Here is a 15,272-nt window from a genome sequence, read left to right on the forward strand (position 1 = left end):
AAATTGCCTCTTGAAATGCCATGAGCCCAAACACCGTTCTCCTTCCTAGCAAACTTGTGTGGCTAAGTAGGCTTGCTCAGCTACTAATGTTAGCATTGCTAGTTGCAGGTGTTTTTGACTCATGTGATAACATGAGCTTGATATCATTATGTTAAATTCTGTTATTTAATTAATGCACCTATATACTTGGTAAATGACGGGAGGCCTAGCTTTTTGCCGGGTGCTTTGTTTCGTTATTGCCGCCTTAGTTACCGGTTACCGGTGTTTGATTCCATAATGATCGCTCCTAACACGTTCGGGGTTGTTATGGGGACCCCCTTGATAAATCGCTTAGTGCTAAGGCTTGTCCGGCAGGACCCAACATTGGTGTTAATTTGCTAATAACTTAATAATAATCTTCATAGGGAGTAGCTATCCTGAGGATCTTTAATCAACAACCTGGGCCAGTGCTCCTCATGAGTGTTGGTCCAAACTGGTCTGCCTGCGGGGCCACCACAAGAAAACTTGAGGTTTGGTACCTGCAGCTAGTTCCATTCGGCGTGTCCTGAGACTGAGATACACGGCTCTTATCAGGGTCGTCGACACGTCGGGAGGTCCTGCTAGCCTTGTCTTACCTTAGCGGTATATCTTGCGTATAGGGATCCCAGTGAAGCTTTGGTTTCCCCCAGAGTTGAGGTTTTCCTCTAAGGAATCCGACGAGATCACGAGATTCGTGATAGAGGATGCCTTTGCGGCCTGTGTTCGTTTGTGATGGACTAGTTGGAGCACCCCTTTAGGGTTTAATCTTTCGGAAAGCCATGCCCGCGGTTATGTGGCAACTTGGAATATTTTGTTAACATTCGGTATTAGAGAACTTAAACATAGGCTAATAAAACTGCCAACTGTGTGCGTAACCGTGAATGTCCCTTCGAAGATCTCTCTTCGATCGGGAACACGGTGGGGTTATGAATGTCGTAGGTAAGTGTTCAGGATCACTTAGTGATCAAGTAATCCCGACCGCTAGCGTAGACCACCTTCACTTCCACTTTGCGTAAGTTAACCACTTAATCAAGCATAGGATGCTGCAGCCTATACACTTCACCCTTACCCTACCCAATAACCTGACTAGTTCTGGCACCAAGGTCTTAGATTGTTGAGTCCCCAGTGGCTCACGGATTCCTCCGAAACTCCCAACAGGTACAGGTACCCAGAGACAGATGATCCCGACGGCACCCAACTGGCGTGGCAGTACGACAAGGAGACAGACCGCCTCTACGTGAACTATCCAGAGGACTGAGGCGTGGTCGTGATCGTGGGCCTGCAGCAGGGTAGCATAGCATTTTCCATGTTTTGTAGTCCGTAGCGGAACTACCTTGATTGTATCTGTTATGTACTCTGAGTTATTAATAAGAAGACAGTTGAATCCCGAATTGTCTACTTTTATTATTATTTGTGCTATGTTACTTGCTTGCGAAACGCTTAGATGCGCTTCTTTCCTATTCGGGGCCTCGACCCCCAGATCGGAAAGGACCGCATCTTGGTCTTACACTATGCTCCTCCATTTGAGCTGAAAATTTGCCAAGATAGTCTCCTTAGTAGATGATCATCCTCATCCAAAACTCAGGCCCATTGGCCATGTGAATTTCCCTCATCACTAATCAAACACTTGGTCGCTAATTTATGTTTGAGGTTAGTACAGTCTCCTCGTGAGATTTTTATGTTGTATTATTATTCCTAACACCAACCGGGGAAGTGACCAATCCACCAGACATGCCTAGGCTACCCAGAACACGTGGCAACGCCACAGTCACGCGATGACCACGCGGCTGGTATGCTCGTTTACGTGCTCTGGAGTTGGGGCCCTCGGACACCATACAAACCTCGACGTCTTGCCACCACACCATGTATCTATGATTAAATGGATACTTATGTACCTATAAATTATTTTTAGGCAAAATAAAGATCAAACTATAATGCAACCGCAGTTCAAATTTGACCCGCTTCTAGCTGAATTGGCGAAAATTTGTTTTTTTCATGAGAGGTGGATAAAAGCTTTTTACACCCAACCATTAGGTCAATTGTACATTAAATATGTACTAATATGTTAGAAAAATAATTTGGTCCGATTTTACAACAAATATATCGTAGGTCCTTCAAAAAAAATATCATTTTGGGCATTCGCAAAATGGTAAAATGATTTTTTCGTCCAAAGAAAATGAAAATTTCCTTACGCAACATTGTTTGCCATTCCAAGATGCATCTTTTTGCGCAATATTATATCATTCGAACAAACTATGTCATGAATGTGACCATAAGATTGACCATTTGGCTTGAAAGACATGAACCTTCACACATGATTGCCATATTACAAGTTTATTATTTTATCTCGTAACTTTATCACATATAATGACACAATGCGAAGGTTTTCCATTTTTTTATTTGTTTTAAATTTTTCATGCCCATTTCAAAACGTGGTCAAAACGGCGGAAATGATCATTCCTAGCTAGTGGTTGAATCTTGGAATTTGTTTGGTGCTTCTATGATTAAATTGATACTTTTGTACCTACAATTGATTTCTGGAAAAAATCATGAGCAAAGTATGAGTTGTTGTAGTTCAAACTTGACCCGCTTCCAACTGAATCGTAACAAAATTGTCTTTTTATTAGAGGTGGATCAAAGGTTTTGACACTCAACCATCTGTTTAATTATACATTAAATTTGGCCTAATATTTTATAAAATTGATTTGTTCCAATTTTACAACAAATATATGATAGGTCCTTCACAAAAAAACTCATTTTGGACACTCAAAAAATATAAAATATTTTTTCGTCCAAAAAAAAGAAAACTTCCTTAGGCAACATTGTTTGCCTTTCTAATATGCATCATCGCGCATAATATTAGATCATTTTAACAAACTATGTCATGAATGTGGTTATAAGATTAATTATTTGGCTTGAAAACCATGAACCTTCACACATGATAGCTCATTTCTGAAAATATTTTTAAAAATTAATTACCGTATTGGAAGTTTTTTTGATAACTTGGTCACATATAATAACACAATGCGAATATTTTCTATTTTTTAATTTTATTTAAAAAATTTCTTGCCCATTTCAAAACGAGGTCAAAACGGCGGGAATGACCATTCCTAGCTAGTGGCTAAATCTTGGAAATTTTTTGCTATTTCTCTGATTAAATAGATACTTATGCACCTAAAAATGATATTTTTTAAATAAAAAGCAAACTATGAGGCAGTTGTAGTTCAAACTTGACTCACTTTCAACTAAATCGACGAAAATTTGTCTTTTTCATAAAAAGTGGATCAAAAACTTTTGACACTAAATCATTTAGTCAATTATATATTAAATATGACCTAATATTTTAAAAAATTAATTTGATCCAATTTTGCAACAAATATTTAATAGGTTCCTAAAAAAAACATTTTTGCCACAACAAAAGTGATTAAAAATAGCTAGAAATAAAAAAATGCTTACAAATCGATGATCATCCATAAAATGTTGTCTAACTTGAATGAAAAATTTAGTAGGGTCGTTATCTAAAATAATTTTGATAGCTGCTTACCAGAATTTAATACTTAAAACTATTTTAAATCATAATCTTTTTAAACCAATGAACACTCTTTCCACGGATCATCCTAATGTAGCGGATTTGAACCGTACACACCCGAAGGATCCAACGTATCTCGTTCACTCGACAACCCCTCTCCTCGATCGATCCAGATCCGAAACTCTCTCCCGTTCTCCCCGAGAACACACCCTCCGCCGCCAGTCTCTCCCCCTCTCCTCGATCCAGATCAACGACGACGTCTCCCTCCGTCGCCGCCCCCTCCTCCCACACCCACAAACCTACAAACCCAATCCCCAACCCCGATCCGCTCTGCTAAGTGCGTCGAGTCGCCGCAACCGCACTTGCAGTGTCCTGTCGCGCCCCTCCTTTGTCTCGCTGCGGGTGGAGCTGCGAGCCAGCGCCCAGCATCTGCATCTGCATCTGCATCTGCATCGCCCGCATCCAGCCGCGCCATGGCCTCCTTCGTCACCGGATTCGACCTCCACCAGTCCGCCGCCGCATCGATCAGGGTGCCACCACCGTGCGGGCCCACGACAACCAGTGGGCACTAGGAGGAGTGGTTTCGGAGCTGGTCTGATGCCTGCAGTCGTGAGGTGTACCGGAAGCTCCGCCTCGCCCTCGCGTACGACATCACGTGCTTCGACGCCGTCACCATCGCCCTGATGTTGGCCGCCCGCTCCCCTCTCTGGGATGCGTGGATACACGCGGTCGAGCTCCTCGGCGTGGAGGCCGACGCGCCCGCCCTCCCCGCCTCTGCCACGCGCCCAGCTCCCGCCCCATGGCCACGGCGTCCGATTTGGGTGCCGGGTGGCGGGGGTCGGCGTGGAGGCCGATGCACCCGCCTAGCCACCTCCCTCATCACCGGCGAGCTCCATATCTACGCGCACCCTGACTATTCTCCCTCCCCCCTTCCGAGGAGAGTTAACCGGTTTCTGATTTTCACTACCCCTCGCAGGTTCCGCTACGCCGACAGTCTGCTGCTCGAGAGGTACTCGCCATAGCCCCTGCTCCTCATGCCTGGTTGATTTTGTAGACGTGTTGCTAGTTGCTCTTGTTTCATAGTACTACTACCATCCCTGCTTCCATTGTACTACTACTATCACTGCTTCAGGTTTCGTAGTAGTGTTCCTTCGGTCAGCTTTAGGCTCTTGCTTACTTCACGTTTGGAGCCGTAGAGGTTTCATTTGTTGTATGCTGATTGCACGAGGTGGCCAGGTTCAGGTGATTAGTGCAGAGTTCGTGTAGCGTTTACCTCTGTTTTGTCGATTTTTGTGTAATGAAATTCCTGGACCTGGGTTTTGCAATGAATGATAGTATGTTCAGCAAAGCTTGATTTGTGGGTGGCCGTGTGGGCATTTGAACTGAATGGGTCTATGTGAGTTCAAAATTTAAGCGTCACACCAACTCTGTTACTAATGATGTATTAGCTTCTGTTTGATGGGTATCCTTTCTGTTTTTTGCTTGCTTCAGCTTATCATTCACCATAGCCGTATGACATTATGCATGACTGCGCACCCCTGCTCTTCAAGTGAAATTTTTTTGTGTACATCGGCAAACAGACTTGCTACTACTCAAAACTTGTGGCATTTGAACTTGGGGTCTAGTGCGCCATGCGATCAATCTATTAGTCAAAATACGGAGTAGCTTTTTGTAATCTCTTTCCGATACAACATGCACTTGCTTCACCACTTCCTGTATCACTTCAGCATAGATGGCATTGTGAATATGAAACTGAATCCAGAACTTGTCCTCACTGTTTTCATTTCCTTTTGCAAAATCACGGTCCTCTAGTAATAATTATTTTTTATCTGTAGATAAGCATGTCATTTGTTCATTTGTGATTCGTCCTTGAACTCCTTAAACTGCTAATGAGTAAGAATATTAATAGATGCACATTTTATCTATTTCTGCTAGTTTTGATGTGTCCAGTTTTGCGTTTTTGCAGCCTCTACAAGAGGTTTTGTGTGTAGAAAAGTATATTGACTGTCCATCTATTTGTGTGGGATCAATAGTCCTGAAGTCCTGATAAGTTTGAACTTTAGATGCATGCATATGTCTGTTTACTTCTTCTAGGGCTAGCATATTACCAAGATTCCAACACTATTTATGCATATGTCTGTCCACCATGTTTTCTGAACAATTATAGTTGCTTTCAAAAGATACAATTGATTGGAGATGTTACATTATTATTCGCTCTTTTTAATTATCGTCGCTTCCTCTCCATCGACCAGAATATGGAGCGGTCATCTACTTCGAGCACCAAGATGGGTCTGCGATGAATGTTGGGTTGGACCTCAGGTCGGTGGCACTGCTATGGACATGCCCTCCTCGACCTCAGCAACCAACACATCGACGTGGGAGAAACGGATTCCTGAACCGTTGCTTCTCTTTTAATTGAAGTTCTTACTTTAGTTCCAGATTTCTATGCATGCCACCTTGTTGTGATTAGTTAGGTTAGTTTAGTTCCAGATGTCTGAAATATACTCTACTTATTGTTCAAGGTTGATTGCAAATTAGTTGTGGTGCCTCCAGTGGAGTAGAGTGTGGAGAGCCAAGAAGCTTTATCTCTTTAAATTCAGTTAATTTTCGTACTGAAATTAAGTTATTGCCTTGATACACTATTGTATAGTAGTTATGCCTCTAGAAATTTTATTGGATTATGAGATGATTGGGGTTGTAGAGGTGTGTTTGGCCATCAGATTGTATTGGAAATTTGTCGTTCTTCCTGTCGTAATGTTCTTGTTGTTGATAATAGGACTTGTAGATAGCAAGTTATTTTCTTAGTGGATGATTGGGGTTGTAGAGGTGTGTTTGGCCATCAGATTGTATTGCAAATTTGTCGTTCTTCCTGTCGTAATGTTCTTGTTGTTGATAATAGGACTTGTAGATAGCAAGTTATTTTCTTAGTGGTTAATTATGCTTGTTGTGTCTCACGCTTAAAAAGAAAATGCACAATGAGCTTGTTTGACTTTTATAGGCTTATGTATACTTGATCAGGACAGTGTTATTTCCTGTGACCTTTCCTATCATTTGCTAGTGTGATGCTTCAAGATGACAAATTTTAAAACCAAAACTATTGTAAATAAGCTTGCTGCATCTTGAGGATTAATTGTTCATGATAGTCGAATAGCGTAGTTGATCATTAGTGTTGCTAAATACTATTGCTTGATACTCCCTTCGTTCCTAAATATATGTATTTTTAGAGATTTTACTAGAACACTATATACGAAGGAAAATGAATGAATCTACACTCTAAAATATATCTATATACATCCGTATGTAATCTTTTAGTGAAATATCTAAAAAGACTTAATTTTTTTTGATAGCTTGTGCAAGATGTTCACATGTTAATTTTTGTTGACTAAAATCTGTTATGCGTGATGTTAAGGATAACTTGAGAACACTTGCCTAAGTTTATAAGATATGACATGTGATAGTCCAAGCCTAGCCTCGCAGGTAACCTAACAGCCTCTCATCTTTCCTCAACCTCTTCATCTTTTATTCTTCATATTTTCCTTCCATTAAGCTACTGGTATGTTGGATGTTGCTTGCTGGCTTGTTGCGTGCTCTTTGAATGCTTGTGCTGATGCTTCATATTCTGCTTCTCTAGTTGTTTGAATGCTTTTGCTGCTAGCTACTTGCTTGAATAGGTGTGCTCTTGTGCTGGTGGTGGTACTTCTTGTGCTGCTACTGCTCATTCTTGTGTTCCTGTTGCTGATTCAATGCTTATGCTTGTGATGTTGTTGATTAAATGCTTATGTTGTTGCTGCTTATGCTACTGATTCGATGCTTAGGTAGTACTAGTAACCAAAACAGACTTCTTTACCATTGCATGTGTTTGAATTGTCTTCCAATTATGTCTCGTCGTCTAATCTTCTTTAGTATTTGTGTTTGATGTGTGATTGTGTTTGATGTGTGACGGATCGAGCTTGCAATGACATGACATTTTGTAAGACGATGTTCATAAGTTGGAAGAGGAAGACGATGAAGCCTGGTAGTTATCTACCAATCTGCCTTGTGTTCTCGTTATACTCCGTAGCTAGTTATAGTGTACTATATTGTACCCAGTACCATATCTGGTTTCGTGAACACTATGTAAAGACTGTAATAGGCTAATTTTGGCTACCATTTGAAGAATTTAGTTTATTTCATTTGATCTATCATTTGTGTACTGTGAAAATGTGAGAAATAGAAAATTGATGAAATGGACTAACAAGGCCAAGGCCCAAAAAGTGAATGGAGTGTGAAAAGGCTGAGGCCCAAAAAAGGATTGTAAAAAGGCCGAGGCCCCAAAATGAACTCGACTATAAAAGGCGTGAGGCCCAGAAACATACTATGTCCTAGTATAAAACAAAAGGTCAAATTGTTGGGCCATGCTCATGTAGCTAATCAAAGCATAGGGGAAACAAATACACTAAATGGGTTGAATTAATGGGCTTGGCCCATGTAAAATATTGAACTGGATCGGGCTGATTCTTATCAACAACCAATCCAATTAGTTGTAACTTTGCCACGTCAGCTTGCCATGTTGGATCCGATGTGGCGTGGTCACATAACTAATTTGGTTGTAGGACCAATGACCTTTTGTTTTGGTCGTAACCTTCTACGATCATATCACAAAGAAGGTCGTTAAGAATTATTAGAGACGGGCAACTTTTGACCAACCCATTTTGGTCGTAAAGAGGTCACAAATGGAAAACAACGACCCTTCAGTGATCAATATTGAAGGTCAAATTTTAACTTATTTCTTGTAGTGCACGAAAACGACGTAGCTGGTTAACGTGCTCGGCGCGGTCCGGGGTTGTGGTGGGACGAAGACGTAGTCCTCGGCCTGGCCGAGGTCCCAGCCCCCAAGCCCGAGGTAATGGAGCGAAGAGCACGGTTGAGAAGTTGCGACACAACTCGGTTATTGGGGGCGAGACGAAGCCCCTGATTCAGCCGAGAAGACAGAGTAGTTCGGTGGCGTGACGACGAAGCCCCCAGTTATCATGAGAAAAGGAAGTGTTTTTAACAAATAAACTTTTTATTGAACATAAATATAATGCTTGGTCGAACGAAGCAAAAATTTAAAACTTTAAAAAATCAAGCATGAAAGCGGCTTAGCTAGTTAATTCATATGATATTAGTATACATATTCGGTGGTAGTTTAAACCTTCTTATTATCTCTTAAACCAGTTGTATCTTATCTCTATATCCCTTGCTCTTCAAGTTTGTAATCTCAACAACTTGTATGCTTAAGCTCCTGGTTATTTAACATGAAACCGTCGGCCTCGGCAGGTCACGACGTTCCCACAACATGTGCATGCAAGTAGTGGGGAGTGCTCTTAGCGCGCACGTCCTCTTAGCGTTTTTCTCTCCCGGTCGTTAGCTTCTCCTTGTAATCCAGTCGTTGGATGGAGAGACAGAAACGGATCAGGCAGCCCCGGCCAGGAGGTAGTTAGCTTAGACTTTGTATAATCGCTAAAATACAGAGAAGTAGAACAGAAAAGCTGCGCAGTTGTAGCGGCACAAAAACAACCTCTCTCTCATTCGTTCGTGTTCTTCCTCCCAAGCTCGCTTCTCTCGTCGGATCGGCAACTACAACTTTGCATTGAGAAGATAGGAGTTCGATTGTCAGAGGACACGAATTACATCACGATCAGTGGAGGTCCCAGGTTTGTGGGATCACAAGCGAGAGGCTAGGTGCCCCGGCGGTCGCCCAAGAGTGGGCCTCGTCCTTGATCCTATCGAGCAGCATATTCATGGATGGTGTTGCACGGTCCTTGAAACCGGTCGCGCTGCTCGTGCTTATCTACGAATCGTTACTATTTCTACGTATCAGTGGCTAGCAGTACGTGACAATACTCTGGTAGTTCATTAATCAACCGTAAATACATTGACGTATATATGCAAGGGTTCTCTCTTTGCTATCATCCCAACTTAATATATGAAGATTGCGAGGAACATTCCTCTTGGATGACCTGTGAACACATCCACTGCAAGTCAAGTCAAGCTCTAGGCGTATGCATATCCAATCGTACTGCGGTATGCATTTCTGCAATGTGTGACCATGGGACATTGCAGCCAGCTCATTAGCAAATTATTTAGATCTGCAATAGTCGGCTAGGAACATAATATATGAATAATCTGAAGACTATTATTTTCTCTTCACATTATGTGGTTACAAGAGACACTCTGTCCAGCGAAAAGAAAATGTGTTTGTTGCTCAAGAAGGTAGTTTAGGTCTCAGATTATGGCTTTTTGTCCCTTCGTGTTGTCTTGGATAGTTACAACTTTCAGTTCATCTGCTTGCTCAATATCAGGATTCGTCTTGGGTGCTTCCTTGCATTTGCTGTAAATGCAGTACACGACCAACTGAAGGATACCCATTAAGCAGCCAATGAAGCTTGGTGCCTTTACAAGAAAACAAGTATGTCAGCTTAATATATACATTTTCTTGTGCTAAAATTTATTTTGTACCAACCGTGAGAAAAGGATCCTTTCCAAGGAGCCCATACAGCATCCAGAGTAAACTTGTCAAGAAGCTAAACAATGACAAGTAGAAAGGCATGAACTCCACACTTTTCGTCCTGATAACTTGTTTCTGCAATGTTGGATAAAAAGTTAATTTTCCTGCCATGCCTCTGTCTAACTGAATATTTATTTTCTGAAGTACTTCGGAACTGATATAAGTTCCTTGAATCATTGTTAGATATTGTGGAACATACGATATTTTATACAACTTATCACATGCGTTTGTGGATCATTTTGTCATGCTCAGAACATTGTTGCAAATCAGTATGATGAAACATATTGTTCTTTTCTCTGTCAATCATAAATCAGGAGGCATGGTAAGTAACAGAACTAACCACAGCTACCAACGGAGAGCCATACATTAATATGGAAGCCACCAAACCGATGCTACCAACAAATTCTTTACGCATTTGGTGGGTGTGGAAGGAGAAGCTTGTGAAAAATACAGCCATGCCAAAGATGATTAGAATTGGAGATACCATCATCATGACAAGTTTCTGCAGAAGATTGACCTTTAAGTGTTAGGATTACTAATGGATAATAACTCTTACAACATCATATATGCATCTGAACATCAAATTACTCACCATTTTCATTATAAGATTTTAACTACAATTGTGAAATAGTATCTATAAAGCCTAGGGGTAGCTATGAAATAATATATTCTCTCATGTTTGTATCAGAAGGCTGGTGTATGGTCCTGCTTACATGGTCCAGCAAGAGTGAAAGTGACATTTTATAAATAGAAATATAAAGGGTTCCTGTCCTTAGTCAATCATGCTTATAACTAAATATGAAGTGTTCTTGTCCTTAGGCAACTATATGCATATAATTTACAGATTTGTGTTCTTAGATTCACTACTCACTAAGTCACTAGTAACTAGATTCTTTTTCTTCATCTCCCTAAACAATGACTGTTGCCGTTTCCAGATCGTATTTACATTCAAGCATTTGGTGCCCTACGAATGAAACTATCACTATATTACTTAATTGGATTCCTCCACACATACGCAACCTCTTTTGTCACCAAGACCGCATTAATATGCAAGAGTTAGGCCTCAGTGCATGCTTATGTTTAGAGATAAAAGAAAACTAACGGTATCTGATTGACATTCTATAATTATTATATAGCTTCTGAATTTCCAATGTATATGAATGTGAAAAATTAGGAAGTAAGTATGTGCATATTGCTTCCTATCATTTCGTCCAGTTTTGCTGATTCAATTTATCATGTCAAAGTAAGGTTGTTGCCTTCTGTATATATCAACTATAATATGCTAATGGAAATGAACACAAAATTTTGACAGACACTGGCAGCTATACTTTGTTACCGTGAAGTTACTAACATGCTAATGGAACGGCATCACAGATCTGCAAAAATAACTTACCTTTTTCTCTCGTGGTGCAAACCATATGTATATACCGATAAATGTGCTTTCGAAGAGCACTCCTAGTGAGCTGATTCCAGAGAGAGTCCAGTTCTCCCATCCAGAGCTCACTACTGGAAGACCGTACCAAGTATATGTGAGGCTGCTGAACAAAGTTAAGATATATGGTATGCATGAGTATTCTTCTACACTGCCCTTCTTTATCACTCTTTTGAATGTCAATCTGGGAAACAAAGTAAAATGGAAAGTGTTAAGCAATGCATCATATACTCTAAGCTGATCATAGGAATTTAATTATGATGTAGTCATGTACATTGGTGCTGCATAGAGGAGAAAGCAGACTACACTTCCTGCAAGAAAAGACCATGATGGCGTTAAAAGAGGAAGCAAACTAGTTGGAGTAGCTAGTGAATTGAAAAATACCTATAATCCCTGTTGTTACGTGCATGTCAGGAAACATTTTCTTGGGCTGAAGGTTTTATCTTGCCCCAAGAACTAGATTTGTCCAGGGTTCATAGTTTATAACGAGGAGCATGCTATTTATAATGCACGATGGGTGTTTAACGTGTTGGAAGAAGAAGATATTGCTCAAACCACTAGGTGGAATATCAGTAGGGGGTCCACATAGTTCTCTTGTTCATACGAAACACGGCAGAATTTTCTGCAAGACCACAAACGTCAAATAATGGTGAAATGGCCATAGATGTTTCTTGCTCAGAATCCAGTTAATTAATTCCAGTCATATACCTAGAAGAACCGCAAAAGCTTTTATGTTTGATGCTGGTCCATCCATCCATGTTGGAGAATCTGGTATGTTACAGCACCTATTCCATCTATAAGATAGCGAGATACGGTGTCCAACTGTTGGATTTGCTTGACTATGAAGATATTGAGAAACATCAAAATGTCTCATTAGCTTCTGTTGCTAACAAGCGGCAACTGTTGATCCACAGGAAAAAAGAAGGGTGAGAATCAGTCGGTGTCTTTTGTTCTCCACTTTTTCCATACTTGTTAAGAATCATTCATACATGTGATGTATCATGAATCATTATCTGATCACGGAACCGTTCTATTATTCCGATAAAAGGACCGATGCATTTGCTTACCATTTGTAACTAGCAACTGCATTTTTCTGGTAATTTTTTGATGTATTAGATATTCTGATGCTGCTTGTTAACCTCTTAACACTTTTTTTTTGAAAAAGGAGGAACGAATCTCCCAGCCTCTACATTAATCGATGCATGCAGCTATATTATTAAATAAGTTTAAAAACAAAGTCTTAGATCCACAAAATGCTCACGATTTGAGCATAAAAACAAGTGCGTAAGCAAATAAAAACTGTCACGGCCGGCGAAACCAAAAGTAGGCTACGATGCCTATACATCTAGCCTATTAGTAACTTGCCATCCAAATCGGATGAAGATAGCCCGTGCGACCGTCTTCCACCGGTTGTACCCAATAATCATAAGCTCCCTGGAGTCCGCATGAGTGAGTAACGGTCACGTACATATCCAAGCCGTGGCTATGTAGAAGACCTGCAAAAAATTGTTGAAGTTCTTATCATTAAATTTCACATCATTTCTAGTGTTCCATGTAACCCAAAATAATGCACTTATTTCAATCCAGATATAATTCGCTATAGTTACGTCAACTTCACTAAGACATGTTCCAAATAGCATATTAATGCTTGTTGATGGATTAATGTTGAAGGCTATATGAACAGTGCGTCATAATAGTTTTGCCAGGGGACAATCGAGAAAGGGGTGTCTTATTGTTTCGTTTTGATCACAATAGCAAGATGTAGAACTGCCTACCCATTTTCGTTTTATTAAATTATCTTTGGTTAGTACAACCCCTTGTGTACGAACCACACGAAATTTTTAATTCTAAGCGATACTTTAATCTTCTAAATATGCAATGATCTCGAATGTTAACCTCTTAACTAATGTAATGATCCTGAGTATTTGTTCTGATGATAACTTATTGATTCATGTTTCGTTTCCCTCTTAATTATTAATTTTGGGTATTTCTTGCCTTATGAGCATTCTGCGGTTCTCTTGCAGTCCAAAGTGTCACTCATGGAATGATTCTTATGGCCAATATAGGACTGAGCTTTAACTGTTGGTTCACATGATCATATGTAAATATGTAATCTGTCTGCTGTTTCTCACGTTGCAGTGCAACCAGTGTTATTGTCATTCATCATAGAATATGCTGTAGAATACCAGTAATCCTGAATATGTGCTAAAGTTGGCACGCTACGTATAAAATCTTCCACGACAAGCATTTGATTCCAAGAAAAGGCGACTGTCATGCAGATAAGCATACATTAGAGGCTGAGCATCTATTTCGTGTGGAAGGGTGGTGTTGCGTAACTGCTCGTGTTTTTTATTTCTTTTCGTGTTCCATGTACCCTAAAAACGCTTTCCTTCCCGTGAAGCCGAAAGTCCCTATAAACCACCTGTGTTTTTTGTTTCTTTTGCTTTCTATACTAAGCTCTTATTTTATATTGTGTGTAGTGCTCCAGTTTGAAACCCTTTCTTAACTTGAAAATTATCTTTACAGGTCATGAAGCCACTAAATTTGTATTTTCTAGTTTTGCTTTGACTCTTGTTGCACTAGTACTACAGAGGACCGCGTTACTGGAGGAGACACTAAGGTTCGTTAGATTGAAGCGTGAATATATCTGACAAAGGAACAATAGCTTTATTCTTATAGAAGAACTGATGCTGTTATGAACACCATTAATTCTAGCAGACGAATAACCACGATCTATCTTATAAGAGTAACATATGTATTTTAAGTAACAGCTGGTAGGCACCATCACAGTATACAAGTGGTCGTTTTGATCGTGATTTTTGATGACAAAAGGAGATGAAAAAGTTGTAGCAAGTTTTATTCCATTAGGATAATGTTTCTTCTACATTGTATGGCTAAACACTGGTCTTAATTATTCTTTCGTAAGGTGGTGTTCGTAATTAGCATATCTTCCTTCTGTATGTTGTGGAAACACTAGAGACACTGTTTTTTTTACTCTAATCAGAGCTCTCGCGACCGCGACGCCCCCGCGGGTGACCGGCCGCGCCTAGGCCCTCCTCCTCCAGCTCTACCTCTTCCCACCCTCCTCGTCGCTGTAGCCGGCGCCCGCTGCTGGGGCTGGCCCGGGCCATTCCCCTCTCGGTGCTCTTCGGCGCAGGGCGGGGCGGCGCTGGGGGTGTCTCTAGGCGGCGGCGGTCCGGCGTGGTGGCGAGGTTCCCTGGTGCGACGCGGGAGATCGGCTGGGCGGCGGCGTCGTCGTTGGCGGCGAGGTGGCGCGGCGGCACGGCCCAGATCTGGGCCCTTTAGGGCCCCATCTGGGCCTGGACGGGTCAGCGGCATGGCATCCGGGAGATGGGGGAGCGGCGATGGGATGTGGGGTGCTGGCGACGCTGGCGCCGCCCTGCTGCAGCATGGTCGGTGGGGTTTAGTGGACTCGATTCGGCCTGGCCGGGCCAGGGGTGGCCTGGTTTACCCTGCCGCTGCGTCCGGCCGGCGGCTGCGACGGTGCCGGAGGTAGGGGTCTTTCGCATGACGGCGGTGAAGGTGGTTCCCTCCCGCGCGGCTACGGTGTTGCTGCTCCCGTCGCCAAGCGCCCTCCCTTTGTCCTCTTGGGCACGTGGTTGTGATCTTAGTGAGACCGCGTGGGTGGTGTCTCGACCGTGGTGGCGCATGCTCGTGGGCTGTGGGTTGGCTGGTTGGCTCCGGTCCGGTTGGGCGGCGGGGTTTGGAGTACAGGAGAAATACTTGTCGGTTCTTTCGGCTCC

The 15,272-nt window shown here is 41.8% G+C and overlaps 2 protein-coding genes across 2 annotated transcripts; one reads left to right on the plus strand and one right to left on the minus strand.

Annotated features, from left to right (window-relative positions):
* The first annotated feature begins 3,684 nt into the window (after positions 1–3,684).
* LOC123427793 lies at positions 3,685–6,247 on the plus strand. The gene is made up of 2 exons (XM_045111915.1): positions 3,685–4,556; positions 5,800–6,247. Exons 1-2 carry the CDS (start codon positions 4,231–4,233, stop codon positions 5,960–5,962), a joined length of 489 nt encoding a protein of 162 aa, XP_044967850.1. The 5' UTR covers positions 3,685–4,230; the 3' UTR covers positions 5,963–6,247.
* Positions 6,248–9,684: 3,437 nt separating this feature from the next.
* On the minus strand, positions 9,685–11,998 carry LOC123408373 (bidirectional sugar transporter SWEET3a). The gene is made up of 6 exons (XM_045101497.1): positions 11,893–11,998; positions 11,783–11,819; positions 11,470–11,692; positions 10,417–10,578; positions 10,032–10,151; positions 9,685–9,961 (listed from the first exon to the last, which is right to left on the minus strand). The coding sequence occupies exons 1-6, from the start codon at positions 11,927–11,929 to the stop codon at positions 9,794–9,796; spliced, it is 747 nt and encodes a 248-aa protein (XP_044957432.1). The 5' UTR covers positions 11,930–11,998; the 3' UTR covers positions 9,685–9,793.
* Between the last annotated feature and the right edge of the window lie 3,274 nt (positions 11,999–15,272).

Source organism: Hordeum vulgare, chromosome 1H, assembly GCF_904849725.1.
Source record: "Hordeum vulgare subsp. vulgare chromosome 1H, MorexV3_pseudomolecules_assembly, whole genome shotgun sequence".
NCBI lineage: Eukaryota > Viridiplantae > Streptophyta > Magnoliopsida > Poales > Poaceae > Hordeum > Hordeum vulgare.

Coding starts and splice junctions, on each gene's coding strand:
- LOC123427793 (XM_045111915.1), top strand. CDS start 4,231: ATGTTGGCCGCCCGCTCCCCTCTCTGGGATGCGTGGATACACGCGGTC. Junction 4,557..5,799: donor GACAGTCTGCTGCTCGAGAG/GTACTCGCCATA, acceptor TCCATCGACCAG/AATATGGAGCGGTCATCTAC.
- LOC123408373 (XM_045101497.1), bottom strand. CDS start 11,929: ATGTTTCCTGACATGCACGTAACAACAGGGATTATAG. Junction 11,820..11,892: donor CGTAACAACAGGGATTATAG/GTATTTTTCAAT, acceptor CTTTTCTTGCAG/GAAGTGTAGTCTGCTTTCTC. Junction 11,693..11,782: donor CTCCTCTATGCAGCACCAAT/GTACATGACTAC, acceptor TTTGTTTCCCAG/ATTGACATTCAAAAGAGTGA.